The following is a 20,840-nucleotide window of genomic DNA, read 5'->3' as shown; positions in this document are numbered from 1 at the left end:
AGTTAGGTTGCCTCATTCGTTCTCCTGACACTGTACTACTCTGTGCTCTGCCTCCCTCCTGCAGGCCTGTCTCATTCTGTCTGAATTTGATACTGTCCTATCTCTTCAGTGTTATCTTCAGATATTTTCAGTTTCACTCTGAGCATGCCCTGTCTCAATCTGTTCCTGAAACATCAACTGTGGCAAACCTGTTGGAATAAAGCTACAGGATACCAAATCCTGTGTGATCTGCAGTGGTGGTTTTTAGCATTTTTTATTTTTAGATACATATATTTATGAATGATTCAAAAAACTGATGTCTATGTGACTTGAACAGGGTTTAGTGTTTGTTGTTGTTTGGGTTTTTTTTTTTTTTTTTTTTTTATTCAGAAGCCACCAATTAAGTATGTTGAATGGAAATACGTGTTTGTTTTAATTATTTTGTTTAAGAGTTCAAGAGATCCTGTTTTCCCAGAAGTGGTGTTGAAAAAAGTGTAAGCATGAGATGTTTGTTTCAAGAGTTTAGCAAGCTGTAGTAAAACTTGCCAAGTCTGTATAGCTCCCAGATGGTCAGTAGCACGTCTGAAGAGAGCAGTTTTAGTACTTTAGGGGAGCTATGGGACTTCATATGCTGTCAAATAAGAATTGCCAAGATCCATCAAGTCTTTTACACTGAAGCCATCCCAGATGTATCCAGTTCTCAATAATTTAATAATTTTTTATGGCATTGCAATAATGAAGGGAAAATTACAGTTAAGTTATGGTTATAATTGTATAATTTTTTTGTAGTGAGGTGTACTATTTTACTGAAATCATGGTGGGGAGATAAAATTAGGTATACTGTATCTATACTCACAAATAGTAATTCAATACGTTAAAATATGACAGTCTTTTTTAAAAAATGCTCTTTATTACTGGAGTTTAGATGCTTATTTGCAATGTAGGTACAGATCAGGGTTTTACTTTTGCTGGAGATATTTATCTGATATTCTATAAAATCAAGATATGCCCATTATTAATATTCTGACTTTTTTATGGTTACATTAGATAAGTTTTTATAGTAATCCCAGACATCTGAACATTAATGGGTCTGTTTGTTGTAAGATTCAATTTTGCTTAAAATTTGTTTTCATTTAGCCAAGAGACAATCATACCTTAAATCATGTATTACTGACACTGCTGATGTCTTAGTATCACCTAATCCTAAGGAACCCTAGGAGAGTTTCTACTCCCAGCTCTTTTTCAAAGTACGGTCAACTAGAACTAGTTGCTCAGGAGGTTATCCAGGTAGCTTTTGAGTATCTCCTACAATGGAGATATGTTTAAACAGAATTCCTTGTGCTTCAGTTTGTGCCTGTTGCTTCTTGTCCTGTTACTGGGCGTGACTGAGAAGAATCTGGCTGCATCTCCTTTACTCCTTGCTCTCCCCTCCAAATCGGGTATTTTTACACTTCGATAAGATCTCCCGTCAGCCTTCCCTTCTCCAGGCTGCATAGTCCCACCTTTCTCAGCCTCTCCTTATGTGACAGATGCTCCAAGCCCTAATCATCTTTGTGGCATGTTGCTGGACTCACCTGGATATGTCCATGTGTCAGTCTTACTTGGCAACCTAGAACTGGACTTACCACTCCAGACATGGTCTCACCAGAGGTAGGTCACCTCTTTGTGTGCTGGTGATGCTAAGGCAGCCCAGGGTGCTGTGGACCTTCTCTGCCGCAATGATGCATTGCTGGATCATACTTAACTACTCGTCCCCTGGGACTCCCAGGTCTTTTATCTGCAAAGATGCTGTCCAGTCAGTAGGCCCCCAGCCAACTGGTGCTTGGGATTAATCTCCACTGTGGTAAATTTCAGAGGTTTCTGAAGAAGGTCGATAGCATCACCCGTGGATGGATCTGTGATTTTTGAGTCTTGTCCTTGCTTCTGAGATGTTATTTTTGATGTAAGTTATTTTAATTTTTGAAGTCCTAGATTTCATATCCTTTTTCTGAAGGGACATAAGATTCAAATGCATGTTACTGTGCATCACCTGTAACCACAGCATGTGTTCTGAGCATGTGTGCTGTCTTTCCATATCAGGCATATGTTCCACATAGACCTCGGTGGAACAGCATTAAGATAAAATTCATTACTTGACTTTTGCCAGCCAAGACGTGGCAGTTTTTGCAGCTCTACTGATGCATACAGACTTGTTAGCTGCTAGTCACTCAACTGTATGTGAGTTTATTTACTTGCTAAGGAAATAAGTGGGTATAGCAAACAGAATGCTCATTAAATTTGTGTTAATTATATTGAAGTTTTCCTTTTGAAAACTAGTTCTTCCTTACATATTCCTTACATATAAGACCTGATAAAGGTCTTGTATGGTTCAGGCCAAAACAGATACTGAGAGACAGTAAAATTATCTTTTTTAAATAACTATTTATTTTACCACACTGGCTCTGTGTTACCTCACTTCTTATGTCAGCCAAGGTCTATGGTTTTCATAAGACAATTATGGGAACATTGACTTCACAACTCTGTCTTATATCTCCAGGCAACTTTTTCGGTGAGGTGTTTGATATTTAATACAGCATATAATCTTTTCCTTTAAAAGAATGAGGTAGAAAATTCTTTGATCAGTGGACTGTCTTTACAGAAAGGAATTTTTTCCAAATTTGCATTACTAGAGCAAACAACATGGCTCAGTTTCTTTTAAAAAGAACAGTCTCCTTAGTTTTTCCTGAAACAACAATGGAAACATCTTTTCTCCTGAGTATTTAAAAGAATAGAACAGTCGTGTTTTATCAGATTTTCTTTTTAAGGAAATATTCTTGTTAAGGAAATACATGCACTGAAAATATAAATATTTCACAACCATGTGGTTATCTCCACACTATAAACTGGTAGTCAGCTGACAGTCTTTTTGAGCAGGTGGTTCAGCATGTACCTGCAGACAAATCTTCCTTCTCCATCCCTCTTCTGTTCTATTCTCAGTCCTGGGAAGCGATTCCAGCATTCCGTCATTACTTGTCTTGGATCATGCTTTCTGAGGCTCACAGGCAGAGTTGAGCAACTTACTACTCATACACAGAGCACACGTAGCATGACCTTTCTCTGAATGGATGACCTCTTTTCCCTGGCCCATCTTTATTCTTCTGGCAGAGTTGACAAATTGGCAGCAAAACCCAACAAGATTTGGGGGTATATTTTCTTAGATTTGGCACTCCCTTCCGAGGTGGCATCTTCTTCCTATGAGTTTTTATCCCATTCAGATTGACGCTGAGCAATGATGTCCCCTCCATGTAAGTAAAAATGAAGATTTCTGGAATGCAACTTCTATCTTACATCTTTCTGTTTGCAGAAAGCCAGTGTTCGTTCCTTTCTGGTTACTGATGTTACTGCATTTGCTCTGTTTTCCAAAGTAGTCTTTTTCTAAATCGTTTTGCTACAGTCACAATATTACATCTTGCTGTGTGGCCAGGACATCTAATTGAGCTGACGACTTACCTTATTCATAAAGATTTTATTGTGCTATGTCTTCACCAAGTCTTAAACAAAACTATAATTTACTCAAAAAGTATTTCTTGCTGACTACATGCCAGCTTAAGGCTTCTACTGACATCTGTAGAAAATGTGGTGATTTTTCCTTTAGTGTGCACATCTGCCTATGAGGAATGAACTGAGATGACAAATAAGCAGCTGGTGGGTAAATTCTAAGGAAATGTGAAAATTTATTGAAACATCCTTTGCTCGGCACTCAAACATGGTGCTTATTGGTGTCATTGACAAGCTGCTAATACCTGAATTGTGAGACACTGATTTCAGTTGCATTGCTTTTCAGATCTATTCTTCTATTCCCAGTGAGTTCAGAACTTCCTGAAGTCTTCATGTGCCCGCTCTAAAAAACTTGGAGACATAATACAAGCCAGAGGACTGAAAAATAGGGAAGGGAAAGGGAAGGAAGAATGGGGAGTAGGGGAAGATAACTGTTTCCATATGAAGTGCATGTGCAAATTAGTTTACTTTTATATATACTGTATTAAAATTGCAGTGTGTGTATCTATCCAGGGTAACTGGTTTTGTACCTTTGCAGTGAAATCAATATAAATACAGGAGTTCCTAAACAGTTCTATAACAAAAGTGGATTTTGAAATAGATTCGGGGAACGTGTGGCACCCCACAGACTCATCAATGTTATCTGAGGCCACCTTTAAGTCTGAAAAGACTGCACCCCTCTAACTGCGTCTTATTATGCTGTTACAGTTCTTCAGCATGGTTCAGAACCTTAGTATGCATTCGTCCAAGTTTTACCTTTTTGTTAAGACAAAGACCTACTTCTTACTGGTTTTGGTCAGCTCTTCTGTTCTGTTTTTTAGGGAAGGGCAAGATATTATGAAGATACCGTATGTTTTCTCCGAGTTGGATGATTTCAGTATAGCTGTTTACTTTCAACTTCCTTCTTATATTTAGATACCAAAGTTACTCAGATGTCTTTACAATTTTACAGTACAGAAATGCAGGAGGGCAACTCCTATATGTCAGCCTTTTTAGACTGAAAAGAAATTTTAAATTACAGCTGCAGCAAGGCATGTTGGGTTCAGATTGTATTTCTTTATGCCTGATTAAGGATGTTTTTGACAGTGGAGGGTAACCGGACTCAGTTCAAGATCTCTAGTTTTTAAGTCATTGCTTTGCTATAAGTTTCCTATGTTGACTTCTAAATTCATTTGAGGCCAGTTGTACAGCAGTCATTAGCATCCACTTGGTCAGAACAACAGACAGCAGTTCCCGGAAACAGTTTAGTATGTCTTAATAGGGAAGCGGTTAGAAGAGTCATTCATACTAATTAGATACCATGACACTTTAATTAGGACAATGTCAGGATATAAATAGAAATATCTGATGTCTCTAAATATAGTGAGACTGTAATATTGTTTTAACTACAGGTACCGGGAGGCTATTCACAAGTGGGATGAAGCACTTCAGTTAACTCCTGAGGATGCTACGCTTTATGAGATGAAATCACAGGTAAAGCATGACAATTCTTTATCAGTTTAGCAAATAAAACAGAAAACGTTGTGCTTGTGAACAGGTACTGTGCAACACTGTGTAGTTGTTCTCTGCATAAACTACAGCACAATTCAGGTTTTTAATTTTTCCCAACACAATGGGGTATCTTTAAACAGGAAATAATGCTGTTAACGCAGCCAATCACAATAAATAGCATCTTTGTTTAGGACATGAATTAGGATGCTACAATGTGAAAGAAGCAACTGAAATATTTAAAAATTGTTTTGGGAGGAGCAGGGAGAGCCTTATTGTGATGATTAGCAAATTTGACCCATTATAAATCTGCCTGCTCTTTCTGAAGAGTTGGCTTAATACTATCAACACCAAACAAGGATGCCATATACAAAATATATGTTGCGGTCTGTTTTCATATTAAGTGTTATATAGATAAATGAATCTTGGAAAAGACCATTAGACAGAGTATACATATGATGTTAATTCATCTAAGCCTTTATTTTAAAGCTGTTTTGAGGAAAAAGACTTGCCAGCCATCAATGCCTCACTTAAATTATGAGATCAGTTTGTAATTTCAGTGTGTGCTTCCATGGCTTAGATGCCAAAAGTCAAAAACGCCAAGATCCTTGATTTTGTTTGGATTGGGAAGCTTTTGTCTCTGTCTATATGCAAGGGGGCAAACCCACATTTTTATTTTTTTCTGTATAAAAAAAATGCTCTTCTGCAAAAACTATTTTAATTTGGATTGAGGATGAGAACAAGAAATGTATGGCTTCTTTCAACCAGCTGGACAGGTTAGAATGGGGAAAAATTATTTTTAGGCTGAAAAATACGTTGTTTAAAGCAGGAGAAAGGAAAAGAAGTAAAATCATGGTACTTCAGTGAATGTGTTATGTAATTTGTAGGAAGCTTGCAATATTGTTTAGTTTTGGTGTTACTGTAATTCTTATATTAAAAAAAACCACCATCCCCTCCCCACAAAAAATCCAACAAATGAACAACACACAACAAAAACCCAAACCAAAACCCCCACCACAACACACGGCCAAACCCAAAACCCCAGACCAGCAAAACCCCCCAACAAAACCCAAGAAGTAAATCTGGTTGCTTTCCAAGATGTGGTGACTGCTTTTTTTTTTTTCCTGGATGCTATCACATCTCCTCACAGTCATGAAGTGAAGAAGGTTTGATTCTGCAAAAGAATGAATTGAATAATCGTAAGCTCATTTCAATGAGCTTTCATTTTACATAGCTGTGAAAGGTTTAGGTCTTACTTGGTTTTGCATTTGGTTTGAGAAATACTTTATGGCTTTAAGGGTTTTTCTTCCTGAATTATTTTGGGAGTAGTGTATTGTTGGATTGCTTTGTCAATGTATCATATGTGTGTAAGGGATCCAGACAGACTGTGTTAGGAAAAAATCATGGAGAGGTGTGTATGAAGGGCTGATTTTTGACATGATTCATTAATTCAAATGGTGTTGGTGATAAGACGCAGTAATTGTTTTTACTTTGACGCTGAATTTTTCTAGTGCAATTAACTTATTCTGTTCCCACATAGTGCTGAAAAGCGGGCATTTGTTCTCCCCACTTTCTCACCAGGCTAGTTTTATAGTCAATTATTTCTTCTTAACTTTTAAAACAATGGCAGATGTCTTTTTAGGGAAAAAAATAATAATCTCATCATGTTGTTCAGATCTTTGTGGAAATGTTTCTTCTGCTGTGTTACATTCTCTTAACTTGGGCATGCTTAGGATCAGATCTCTGTGTTGTTTAGGTAGCATGTTAGTATTTACAGATCTCCTATATGATTTAGGTGCTTGCCTGCATACTTCTGGAGTTCTGTGGCAAAAACCATCTTAAACATGTAAACTTCCATTGAATATTTAATTACCTTTGGATGCCTTTACATTGATGCTAGCTTAAATGAAAGATCTGGCTAGCCTAGTATCCTGACAACTTCCAACAGTGGATAGCTGGGTATTCATACAAATGGTACAAGCATGTAGCAGTACTTCCCCCACGATGCTTTTCCCAGCCTCCAGCAAGCTTTGACCCTGGTACTTGTAAGTGTTTAGAAGTGTTTGAAAGGTTTTTATTAAAAAAAATTGTCTCATTGCTTTCTGCTGTCACGTAAACAATTGGCATCTGCAGACCTGTGTGCAAAGGATTTCAAATCTTAATTGTGCACCGTTGGAAGAGACAGAATAATATAATTTGGCTTTAATTATCAGCTTTCCAAGTTTCCATAAAGGTTGTTAACTTATCTAGCTGTTCATTTGTACATTTAATCTTTAAGTCCACTGGAAAATAAATTCTGTTATGTGAAAATGGTATCAGTCCTAAAATGTTGGGGTTTACTATCTTCTGAATAAAACAGACCATCTAGTAGGATTTTTTTCTAGGGTGGAAAATGTGCTTTGGTGCTGCCTCCTTAACACAGGGTGTTTTTGAAGTAGCCTCTATTTTGCAATTAGATTTTCTTTTTCTCTTTTTTTCTTAAAGTCAAAAAAATACTGTTGAAAAGGACAGCTATGCTCAGTGGGACAAATTAGTGAATAGCTGTCTTGTAACAGTTCTTTTATAAGGGTCTTCTGTGAATGCAAGAATTAAGCTAGCTCTCCAAAAGTATTCTAATTGGAATTGTACTAAAATTAAATATTTTCACAGTGAAAATAACAGGAGAACAGGAAATTAATGTTAGCTTACCAGCATCCGAACTATGTGACTTACCCAAATGGATGCTTACTACAGCATCCTTCAGTCAGTGTTCCAGCTACAATAACTAATACTGAGGGGTGGTTGCTGCTCAGCACCCCAGTCCCTGTATTTCAGCTGGATGTCAAAACTGAGTTGGAGGAATAAGGCCCACGGCTGTCCTGCCGGCCAGGAGGAGCTGAGAAACCAGCTCCGTGACTCTGATTTTTGAGAAGTTATCTTTGGCTGTCTAGTGAAGCCGCTGGAGTGTAATGAAACCTGAAGGAATGAAGGAACCCAGGCCTCTGCTTCCACCATGCCTTTGCTTCCTTTCCTGAAGAGGAGAGCAGCGCTGGGCAGTTGCACTGTTTCTCTTTGGTTTCACTCTCTGGTGTTGTGTAACACTTCTGTTACACTGTGAATGAGAACACTGTAAGAGTTTATGTACAAAATACACATTTACAAAATCATTGCTGGAATAATTTTAACTAAACCTCTAATCTTTAAATTGGTAACATCTTTAGTACATGTAAGTAATTATTACAGATGTCTTTTGGAGTATGACTTATTCTTACTGGAAGCTGATTGGTATAATGTGTAATTTAATACCTTCCTACTTTTAAAGGCACTAATGTGAGCTGTAAAAATCTATTTTTGCCAAAACAGAAATACATAATTCATTCCAAAATTATTCTGGTTAGTATTTAAATGATACTGTCTTAGGGCTGAGTATGTTATTCCAATCCATGATACCAGCACAAATACTGTTGCTATTATTGTGTAGCTAAATGAGAAAATTTTGAAGAACTGTACACCAACTTCAGCAAGGGTTTGACCAGCATTGGGCCTATGAAAATCTTGTCTGGGTATGTGAGTCACATACTAGGGGAGGTGATTCATGTTAAGAATGACTTTCTGTGATATGCAGAGTTTCTTTATGGTCTATACTGATTTTCTTTCAATAAGGAAAGGTCTCCTCATGAGGTGATTTCTTTTGAGAAATAACATTGGATAGAGTGTTTTGCATGGGCCTGAATATCTGTATACCATGTCACATTTGTTAAGATAATCTTATGTGGGGTTATCTAGCAGCTTCCCTGTTCATTAGTATTTCCTTTCTCAGCAGGGAGCTTAAATACCCTGTTGTTTAATATGCAGCTCAGATAGCTATGCTAACGACACAGTAGGAATCTGTAAATATTTATGGTAAGTTCTGTCAGATCTGTATTTTAACAGATGTGGGGACAAATGTCTTCCAGTGTTTCTGAAGAGTGAAAGTCATGTTTAAATTTCCCAGTTGTCAATGACACTTGCAGTAATTGTGTTTCCAGAAAAACATATGGGCATTATGGAATTGCTCAACTGCTTTAGAAACCCATAAAAGTTCTTGAGATTTTTTTCCATTGCTCTCAGCCCTCTGTTCCACTTAAAGATAGATTAATGTGGTGTGTGGAGAGGTTAGGGGTCACTTAAACTGTTCTTTGCATGCAACATCAGTGTATATACTTAATATTCCATTGTCAGCCTAAACTGCTCCCCCATGGCAAGTAAATGTTTGTGCAGGCAGTTAATTTCTGTATTTTTGTTGCACAACACCCCCCCCCCCAACCTTAAAACCCACAACAGCCTTGTATGATTATAGTATTAGATAAATAGTATCGTAAGTGTATTCAAAGAAGTGTATGAAGACTACGTATATTAATGCAGTGACTAAGACTTCTTGAAATTAATTGTGGACTAAGTTTCTTAAACATTGACTGAATTGTTTTGTTACTGCTTTGAATGACAAAGATGTAGGAACAGGCTTTGAGACATTCTTTGAATTTGGGTCTGAACGTTTGTATGCTGGACCCTGTGGGACTCTCCTGAGTGAAGAGAGTTACCAAAGGACTTGCTACATTGTGTAACACTGTTGGGAATCAGGTACTCTGCTATTCTACGCTACTCCTGAGAATTTGCCTAGTTTGTGTTGCTCATCCAGTAATACTTCTACCTCACATCTCAGAGGACATTGTTGAACACGCTGTGGAACTATGACAGCATTGCTGAAGTACACAATACAATTGTGTATAGATATTTATAGAAACAAGTAAATAAAAATGTAAACAAACAGGTTTATTTCCATTTAATAAGCTTTTTGGATGTTTGTCATAAAATGTCTGAGGATCTAGTTTCTGTACAACCCTCCATCTTGAATTCGCATTCACTGAACCAGACCAGAATTTCAGATGTATTTTTTTTTAATAGGCCAAACACATACTCATATACAAATCATTCCATTCCCCTTCTAAAGTGTGTGTTGTTTTTTTTTGTTTTGTGGGTTTTTTTTCTTAATGTTGAACTCAGTGAAGAAATAATACCAACTTCCAGCCATCCGTCTTCCTGCTTAAGAAATGATGAGGGTCCTAACATACGATCAGACTCACAATCCCAAGTTTCGGTTATGACAAATCATCTAATAATTGATGATTATTTTTAATTCTTTTATTTATTTTTTTTAACTGGGTGGTAGTGCGAAGGGTTTATCATCAAAACATTGTTGTAAACTCTGCAAGGCTGTGTAGCAAAAGGCATTGCTGTGTGATGCAGTGGCAGTTGCTTTACTGCATGGATAAAGGTAAACTGCTTGTGGGTGGGAAGAATTTTAAGCATCACTGTTTCGAAATGGGTTTGTGGATGGAAGAAGGAATTGGAGTTTCACTGGACTTTGAATGTATCTATATATAGTGATTCAGCTGCAAGCCAGTGAGCTCATTTTAAACCAGGACTTACTCAGATTCATAACACTTCCAAAATATTGTGTGTAGGACAGGATGGGTCATTCTGCTGCCTGGATTTTTAATACTTGGTCACTCTCCTGATGACAGTTGCTATGTTTAATTGTTTTTTTTTTTTTTGCCACTGAGTTCTTCTAATTATTTAATCTGTCTGATGTACATTTTTTTAAAAGCTAGGTTTATTAACCTAAATCATTGTAGTGACAAGGTTTTTCTTTGTTTTAATGCATGTAATAACATTAAGTCTGTTGGAATAAATTAAATTCTGAAAATCCACCTACTGAACATCTTTGTAAGGTATTTCCCTCTAGTCATTTTTAATATATATATGCATGAGAGTCTTGAGATTTTTTTCTGTGTTGTAAGATTTTTTCCCTAATTGTTTGTTTAGTTTTAAGAATATTTTCTCATGAAGTGTTGTCATTATAATTGGAAAATAAAGAGGCAATGAGATTACTTAATTGTGAAACTTGAGTGCCATCCTGCTGATTTGTTTGCAAGTGAAAATTGATCTGAGAAATAAATTTGAGAGCAACAGGAAAAGAATAGATTCTTAGCCTGTTAGCTCTTAGAGGTGTGTTTATAAGCAAGCACACACATCCTCATCTTTACCTTAGGTGATTCTGGCAAAATAGCCTTTTTCTGCCATAGCTTGTTTCAAAACAGATCAAGGACTTATTTTGCTGGTAGGATTGTCTCTTTTGTGAAGGTTTTCCCCAGCATAATTTTGATAAGTAAATGCTTAATATCTTCATACTGTCAAATGACATGGTTATATTTGTGCATTTTTCTGAATGCTTGGCCATCTGAAGACTCTTTAAGTTGAGATGCTAAAACATTGAGGCAGAGGGATTTAAATGGAATTTTCAGTGATCTGTAGTTCCTTTGTGAAGCATCATGCTATTTGTCTGGTCATTGAAAAATACCGTAATGCAAGGGAATTGGTTTCTCTAAAAAACAACGATCTGTTTAGAAAAGAAATGTTGTGCCTGAGTACTCCAATGGTTTGTGCTCTTTTTAGAATAATGCTCGCTTGTTCCTGTTTTTGCTAGAAATGTGGATGTTTTTGCAGGAAGTAACTATCAGAGGGTGACAATTATCTCTGCTGTCGAAAAAGCCCTATCAAACCCAGGTGAAATCGGTGTAAATGTAACTTGAATCAAAAGAGAGTGCATATAGTTACTGATGAAGTAATGTAACTATATGCAGGTCTGGGTTGATGCTGATGTTGGCTTGCAGTTTAGAGTCAATTGTGCTGAGGTAGTCCATAAAGGATTAAAAGAGGGTCAAGAGTTTGTTGCATTAAGTACAGTGGAGCTCCTAGCCAGAAACACGCTCCACACAGAGGAGTTCACTTCGCCCTTTTGAAACGAATTCAGCCAAATCAAAGAACATGCTTATTTTGGGAGGAGCCCGTGCGGGTGTGTTCTATCCAGAGTAACTGTTTCAAAACAGTTACTGAAGTTCATTGTCTTAAGTGTAAACACTTAAAGAAAATAAGAAACAGTGAAAATGAGGTAAAATTGAGCAAAGGTAAGAGTAAGCAAGCATTGGACAGAATTTCGGTGTGGGGTTTGCTACTGGCTTCCAAACTGATGTTTCAGTCACACATCTAAATGAAAAGATAATAGTTTTATGATCAGCTCAAGTATTTCAAGCATATGGGCTGAAATGAAAGACCTGGGGGCGTCTTTGTTAGAAGCAGCAAAATAGACCATTATGTTCATGCCATGTTAGAGCAAATAAGAGTAACTTACTCAAAAAGAGGTAAATAAAACAAATAATACAGATTTCTAAAGCAAGATGAGAAAATCAAGTTGTATATGGTAGAAAGTGAGAGCAAGACCTTGAAAAAGACATTAATTGAGTGTCAAATTTCAGGTTAAATAAATGCTTTTTGCACTTCAGCAGTAATCCTAATATGTTCTTATGATGAATAATATACTTGTGGGTCAGCTGGGGTGAAAGTGGTTGCCCACACATGAGTCTTACTCTTGTGGTTGACATTCTCATCATACCATAGGAATGCAGTTGTCATTTGTTTCTTACACTGGTATCTGTCACCATAGCATGTGGGTGTCTGAAATCATGATCTCAGAGTGATGCAGGTCTTCAGGTAATGTGCCAGTCTCATGGTGGTCTTGGAAAAATAAGGCAAGCTTTGAGGCATGTTATATATCATGAGTTTTGATTTATAGGCTTAGTTATGGAGATTCAATGCAAGGATTAGAATACTATGGTAACAGGCTGACACGAACCTGCACTGCTGAGTAAGAGATTTCCACGGTCGGCAACTTTTTTTTTTTTTTTTTTTTTAACTTAGGTGACTTCATGTCTTAAGTTAGGCTTTGCTATGGCAGAGTGCTTACTCTCCAAATACAACAGTCATTGTTAAGGGCTGTTTCCGTGTTGAATTACAGGGACTGGTTCTATAGTTACATCATGCACACTGCAATTGTATTTGGTAGATTCCAGTCTTCTATTAAAAAGAAGAAATGCAACTCAGGAGTTTTTCAGGAATACTTGCTTTTTTGTTGTGTTTAATTCTTGGTGTGTTTGTCCTTCAGCGTATTCTGTTACGCTTCTACAGTGTAGGATTTGTAGGGAGGAAGGGAGAGGGAGGGACAACTTCAGAAGCCATTAATCTACTTGTAATAGAGTTGCTTAAATAGTTCAGATGAATCATCCTCTAGCACTCCAGTTTCTCTGCATGGGCTATAAAATGATCTGGGTGGCTATCTGAGATTAGACAACTAACTTTTAAACTAATAAAAGCTAGGTAAGATGAACCTGCCCTTAGTTATTGAAACAATGGTGGTTGCCTGGGTAATCCCAGAAGACTTAAATCTGTTTTCAGTTGTGCTTATTCCTCTTATTTTTCTTTTTCTGTCATAGGTCCTGATGTCTTTACATGAAATGTTCCCAGCAGTGCATGCAGCAGAAATGGCTGTCCAGAGAAACCCACGTTCCTGGGATGCCTGGCAGACTTTGGGACGTGCCCAGCTTGGATTAGGAGAGATATCACTGGTAGGAAAATTAACAACATTAATATACTAAAATTGTAAACCGCATCCTCTGAATTGCGTGAGAGAATGAAAGTACAGAAATACAAAGGTATATGAGTATCCTTATGTAACCTGAAAGTAGGCACGGAAAAAGGTTGTTGATGTTTATCTCCAGTATTCCCTCAACTTCATTGTTTTTCACAAATGTTTCCGTGTGGCTTTGTTGATGGGTTTGCAGAAGATCTGCCTAGCTCAAAGCCTTTTGTGTTACATACTATATTAATGTGGTGGCTTTATGCAATAGAATAATTAGGTTGACTTAACTGCCTATACTACATTCTGGGTACTGTACTGCTGCAGCACAGCTCACCATAGTTTAAAGATAAAGTGCATTTCCAGCTGATACTCAGGCTCAGTTTTGTACATGCCTGCTAAAATTCTTGTTTTCCCTGTCTCCTACTCCCCTGTTTCAGGTGCAGCAAATCATATATGCTTATTCATGGTTTCCTCTGGCTCCTTGACCCCAAATGGTGGTTGAAATTGCTTCTTAATAAGAGAGCAAAAAGGCTGGGAGGCTCTGCAGTAGCTGAAATACATCTTTTATCTAGCTGCAGCTGTATGCCGTGGTCTTGTCCTGGCTACGTGATGTGATGCAAAGGGAGGCTTCCCCTATATTGTATCACCCTCTGCCTGTAGGCTATACACCTGTAAATAATGTAACATACATAATATAATAGTTTTCTGCTAGTTAGTATGGAAACATAGTGAGTGAATTTTTTAATTCAGACATGTGCACGGAAGTCCATTAGAAAAATAATTCATGGTGAGCTTTTAGATGAGGAAGGATACAGGTTTTATTTTATTTCTATTAGAAGTAACTGCGTGCTGGTTTGATTCAAGTAATTTTATCATTAATCTAGAGTGTTTTTGCAAAGTCACAATGTTTGGACAGAAAATTTTCAAGACTGAAAAAATATTTTTTTTTTTTTCGAAGGAGGCTAACAGATTATGCAAACCCAGTTTCTTTTTAAAGTGTAGTAAGGAGCACTATTTAAAGAAAACAAAACAAAACAAAAGCTGTTCTAGGGGAAGGTGTCCCTACACATGGCAGGGGAGTAGGAACTATATGATATTTAAGGTCCTTTCCAACCCAAACCATTCTGTGATTCTATGAAACCCAAATGATGAGAATGACATAAGACAAAAGATGTTGGTTGCAGATGTATAGTGTGCAACAACCTTATGTTGTTGCAATACCATAATATGAAATATTTAATATAAATTCATGCATATCTGCATTGCATAACTGGTGACATTACATTGGCTTCGGTGACATAAAAGGTAAGAGTAGGCAGATGGTCTGTCCTGTCTGGATCTACAATCTGTGAATGTTATCCTTCCTGACTGTCAGAAATTTTCGCTGTAAATTATGTGTCAGATTCTAAAATGCATTAGTCTCAGGGAAGTCAAGGTTTTATTTCCTGTAAGGATCCTAGGCAACTGATGCTGCTTATTCTATAAAAATATGCTGCAGTTACGTGAATTATAGATACTGATATTCTGATACTAGTTATACCACCAGGTCTGCTCACTGGATCCTGTAAGCTCTATCTACATTGGCAAGTCATATCACACCAATAGGAGTGGATATCTTGAGTCAGTAGTGCTGGGGATCCGGTGTTGACATTACGTTCATGTTGTTCTACTGCGGAGTAGCACTCCAGGTGTTCTTTTGTAGTGCGTTGTTGAGCTTAATCAGAAAGCCATCTAGTTTATGTAGTCTGAGACTATTCCATGATGCAAGCAAACTGAAACATTTTAAGTGGGAGCAACCAGAGATTTGCATCAAGGTACATTATTCATCTGAAACAAAACACTGCTGTAGGTGCTCCTGTAATGTTACACTGACCTTACTGTCTGTGAAGAGAGGGAGGAGGAGTTGTCACCGGGTAGTTTGCTCTCTTAATGTTTTTTTCCTCTGTCTCTGTTTGATCAGGGGGCCCAGGGGTGGGTAGCTCCTGTTGGTGTCTCTAGTTCTTTACTGCTGGCTGTTTCTGCGTTTTTGCCTTCCTGTCTTTAAGGCATGTTGAACTACCTTCTGATGACTATATTCTCACCTACAGAGAAGAACTCGGAGGGTTATTCTAAAATGCAGACAGTGATCACTATTTTATTTTGGAACAAGTGATTTTTTAAGGAACCTTAAAAGGTTATGACAGGAGGAGTATTAAAAGGTTAAGTGATTTAATAATTATTGAACCTGTGGAGGCTTCTTGACCAGGTGATCAAAGTCATAATTATCCTTTTCCATTAGTCTTTCATGACCATGATTTTCTAATTTTTCACTGCCTTACATTTTTTACAAAGAAAAGTTAATAAAGCATAATTATCAGGGCTTCTTAGTAATGTTTGAGATTTGGGAATTACTACCCCTCTCAAGGCAGCTTCTTCTGTTTCTTTGTTTCATTTCTCCCCGTCAGTGTCTGTCTTCACTACCCACATCCTGCCAAATGGTCTGTTGTAAATATTTTTATTACTTCACAATGAATGATGCGCTTTTTCTTGGGAAAAAAACAATTTACTGAATTTCAATTTCAAGTTTCCCAGGCCTAAAACACAGCTTCTAAACAAATCTAATTTTTATTATGATCTGTGTAATATATTCTTTCAAATGAAAAAATACTTGTTTTGATTTAGTTTTGTTAGACTTGCGACAAAGTGAGATAAATTAGCCCCTTTGTATTTACCATTTCCCAAAGCTGTTTGCTTTATTTTCTGAATTTACTGTGTGGGGTAATTGAACGGTAATACTTGAATATGAGCAAGCAGAACTTTATTTCTGTAAAGGCAGAAATTCCTTAGATTCTACAGATCCAGTTTGCAAGAGCATACCCTAGTAAACTTTGCAACATGAATGTAGAAACTGCAGAAATGTAGTCAGGCTTGCAATATTTTTCTCATTTAATTGTAAACGTTTATCAAATTATATTTACTGTACTGGTGTTGACAACTTAAGCAGTAACCATTTCACACTGATACCTTCATTAGAATAGTTATTCCCATGAGTGAGTGAGCCCCACACCATTAAACAAGCAAACAAAAAAAGAAAAGCAGCATTAAGAAAAAAGACCAACTGAAAGTGACTGAGTCTCCCGTCCTGGAGAAGTTCATAAGCCATCTGGACATGGTCATGGGCAGCCAGCTTCAGGTGGCCCTGCTTGACCAGGAGGTTGGCCCAGATGACCTCAGACCGTCCTGGCCACCCTCAGCCATTCTGTGATTTTGTGACTGAAGCTTACACCCTGTTGTGGGATGGGACCACTAGGTCAAATGTAGAGTGCTGAAGATTACAAAGGTTCGTGGGCAGATGTGTAAACATGGACCAGTTGTGTGTGCCTTTTATTTGGTGTTTTGAAGGATGTGGTTTGCTATATTGTTACTAAGTAGTTTAGCAGTCTTTTAAGTGTGACACTACATTTTGTAAAAAGAATCAAGCCTTGACAATATGAATGCTCAGATCAGCCCTTTTCTTTATCTTGAAAAAAAAAAAAAGGTTTAGACCTTTCACATAATGATGGGAGTTATGAACTAGCAAAGAGAAGCATTACTGCATTTTGTTGTAATCCAGCTAATTAACGTAACTATTAATTTGATGGAATGTTTCAAAATGTTACTATTGTAAGCATGTAGAAACATAAAGATTTTGATACTCAAAAGGAAACTGGTGGTTGGCTTTCCTTTGAAAAGCAATCAAGCCTGTGCTTCAGATTGTGTTCCTATCAACTTGAGGGGATAAATTAGTCAGATTTTATTTTTATAGATTTATATGAGATTGAAATATTTAATTACACTGTTGTGGTGATCTTCCTTCTAAGCACAACAAAATGTATGGATTTTTTTGTAGTGACGGCATAGTTATCATTATATGAATATAGTTGATACTTACTATGTACATAAATGGAAAGAGAAAGAAGCAATGCAATCTCAAAAATGGCAACCTGTTTTATAATTTGGACCTAGAATGTCTTGTTATTCCATTTACAGTTTGTGTGTCACACTTTAAAAGGTACTGCTGCTGCTCTCCTTATCAGGATTGCATTGGAACAGGCTGCCCAGGGAAGTGTTGAAGTCACCATCCATGGAGGGTATTTAAAAGGCATGTAGATGTGGCATTTGAGGACATGGTTTTGTGGTGGACTGTGGTTGAACTCGACCTTAATTGTCTTTTCCAACCTAAATGATTCTATGATTCTGTAACATTTCTTTAGAAAATAATGCATGTGACAGGGCATATTGCTGTCCTGCCAAGTCCATCTTGAGCTGCACTCTGTTCACATACACATTCTAGCATATAGTATTAGGGAAGTATTAAGTTGGAGAGAAAATAAAATGCTTTGTCAGTTAAAATGGAGTTCTGTTCAATTCTTTTCAACCGCTTTAAACACTCATACCCAGTTGTAGGTAATACCAGGTAATAGACAGTAATACTAGCTTCCTCAGAGGTCCTGTGTTAGTCCTGCAGCCTCCAGCAGCTATAGTGTAATAACTTATCTTTTTTAACCATTGTTGGAAGTCATAAATATATTTTGATAACCCACCTAATGATTTTTTTTTTTAATTGCATGAAAAGAAATTTTACTCGGAGGTGATTTGTAATTTGAGTCAAGAAAGCAGAAGGGCAAGCAACTCTGCAGAAGTTTGAATGCCCTTTCTGATACATTTCTGGCAGGGATACTCAGTTCTTGCCAGTGTTCTCTGCTGACTTAGCTGGCATCTCTTGTTCACTTCTCTTGTCAGATGCTGAGGACTTTTGAGGCTCTAGCCATGATGAAGTAGTACATCTCCACTTAGACCCTGTAATTAAAAGTATTAGCAAAACAGATGTAGAATATATGACACACTTCTATTGGGGAGAAAGTTGTTTTACCATTAGTTTAGAATTCTTTGTAATAATGGTATCCGTATAAGTTGGTAATGGAGAGATAAATGTTTTCTGTCCGCCTGATATACAAGTTAAGAGCACTTTGGGCTTTATTTTCTTGGGCTAAATTTGTCAATTTCTATAACGGGATGGATTTATTTTAATCTCTCTATCATCCTGGGTGTACTAGAGCATGGTATAGAGATCTCTATGACAGAGGCTGCCTGAAGCAGTGACTTCTGTAGAGCGTGCTGCAGTGTCTTGCAGGGATGCTCACTGAGGTGTAAAGGCAGACAGGCAGTAGATCTTGTGAGGAAAGGGTGCTGGGAAGAAGTGAGTTGGTACAAGAGGAGATCTGGGAAATGGGAATACATCACCAAAGCAAAAGAATAAACAAGAGGAGGATAGAAACGTCTTCAAAAAAACAGGAAGAAGGAAGCTGTGGAAGTCAGGAAGAGACACCTTGAAGAGAAACTTGGAAATGGACAACGTGGCTGATGGGAAATTTTCTGAAACTTTAGTCTTTACAGAGATGTGTGTCTGGGGCTAAAGAAGCTGAGGAGATCTCTATCAGTTGCCACAGGCCATTCATTATGCTCCTGTTCTCTTCTCATACATCCAGGCTCAGGCACGTGTTCTCTGGCCTGTCATGCCAGCTATCAGACACTGCACCCCAAGGAGGACGTGTGCTAAGTCAGCCCTGGGAGTGATGCATCTTCATCTATGCTGCATAAATTCTCTGCACTGGAGAACCTCCAGCATAGGAGAATTAAGCTAGCATAATCTCACAAACGTCTACAAAATAGGAACAAAGACTTTTATGGGTTTATAACTTGACCAAATTCCCGTAGATGAAAGACAATAATAGTCTCTCATACCTGGAAAATTGCTTACTATATTTCAAGTCTTTTCTCCAAAATATGAGAGCACAAGAACCTTTGAATAAAATGGTTTTATAAATGTAAGAACTGCAAAATATTAAGTGGTCATGCCATTTTTGAAGACAGAAGAATTATTTCTGCTGAAATGAAATTACCAGAGAGAAAATTTTTATTGAAAAGAAAAACTAATCTGAATGGAAGAGTTGCATAGAAAAGTTTTGACAGTTTAAAGTTAAAATAGATAACATATTTACCTTTCATATTATGTCATATAAACTATTAAACTAGAGTGAAAGTATGTGGAAGAATTGGATATTTTTTTTGTTTAAATAAGTACAATGGAGAGTCCTTAAATATGCTAAAATTTTGCAAATGTCTCTTTTCTAAAGGTTTCTGTGAAAATTATTTATGTTCACAGTGAATGGTATAAGAGGTAAGACTTAAATTCCAGTAAAATATTAATATAGAATCGTAGAATAGTTTGGGTCAGCAGTGACCTGTAAAGGCCAGCTAGTCCAGCCCCCTGCAATCAGCAGGGACGTCTTCAACCAGATCAGGTTGCTCAAAGCCCCCTACACCTGGCCTTGAATGGTTCCAGGGATGGGGCATCAACCATCTCTCTGGGCAACCTGTCCCACTGTTTCAGTACCCTCATCATAGAATTTTTTTTCCTTCTATCTACTCTGAATCTGTCTTCTTTTAGTTTAAAACCATTACCTCTTGTCCTATCACTACAAGCCCTGCTAAAATTTCAATCCCCATCTTTCTTATAAGCCCCCTTGAACTGTTGAAAGGCTGCAGTAAGGTCTCTCAGGAGCCTTTTCTTCTCCAGGCTGAGCAACCTCAACTCTCTCAGCCTGTCCTCATCAGAGAGGTGTTCCATCCCTTTGACCATTTTTCTGGCCCTCCTCTAGATCCGCTCCAACACGTCCATGTCTTTCTTATACGGGGGACTCCAGATCGGGATGCAGTACTGCAGGTGAGGTCTCACCAGAGTAAAGAAGCAGCATCACCTCCCTTGCCCTGCTGGCCACGCTGCTTTTGGTGCAGCCCAGGATTTGGTTGGCTTTCTGGGCTGCGTGTACACATTGCTGGTTCATGTCCAGTTTTTCATCCCACCAGCACCCCCAAGTATTATGTTGGATGCTGTAAAAAGAAATAAAAAAATCCATATTTAAGTATCATTAAACACAGAAAAGGATTACGTATAGATGTATACACATCTTCACTGATGGACGTCCTTCGAGATAGGTCAGATTGTGTCTGTCAGATGTAACATAAAGGCCTAATACAGACCTTGGGGCCAGATGTGAACTGCATAACCTCTTAAAATGCTCCCTTACATTTTTTTTAGGTTATAGAAATGTGCTAGAAAAAGTATAGTCTTGATCAGAACAGCCCTTTACATTTAAAGACTCTGCAAACCAGCAGAAGAGTTTCTGCTTATGGTACAAATTGTTTGCTACAGAACATCCTCTTGTGAAATGAAATCTAAAATATTTTGAAAATACAAATACATAGTCTCTTATATGCTGCTTTTCAAAATGAGGCTAGAAATTCCAAGTTTATCTTGTGC

The 20,840-nt window shown here is 37.6% G+C and overlaps 1 protein-coding gene across 2 annotated transcripts in view; it reads left to right on the top strand.

Annotated features, from left to right (window-relative positions):
• The window catches only part of TTC33 (tetratricopeptide repeat domain 33), a 55,052-nt gene that overhangs the window by 24,797 nt on the left and 9,415 nt on the right, over positions 1-20,840 (top strand). For both annotated transcript variants that reach the window (XM_080372172.1, XM_080372173.1), the window contains exons 3-4: positions 4,908-4,989; positions 13,353-13,484. In XM_080372172.1, coding sequence (XP_080228298.1) covers positions 4,908-4,989; positions 13,353-13,484 — 214 coding nt within the window. The remainder of the gene's footprint in view (positions 1-4,907; positions 4,990-13,352; positions 13,485-20,840) is intronic.

The sequence above is a fragment of the Falco punctatus genome (genome assembly GCF_963210335.1).
Source record: "Falco punctatus genome assembly, chromosome: Z".
NCBI classification, from domain to species: domain Eukaryota; kingdom Metazoa; phylum Chordata; class Aves; order Falconiformes; family Falconidae; genus Falco; species Falco punctatus.
The sequence above is the reverse complement of the archived record's forward strand: the minus strand, read 5'-3'. Positions and strand labels throughout refer to the sequence as shown.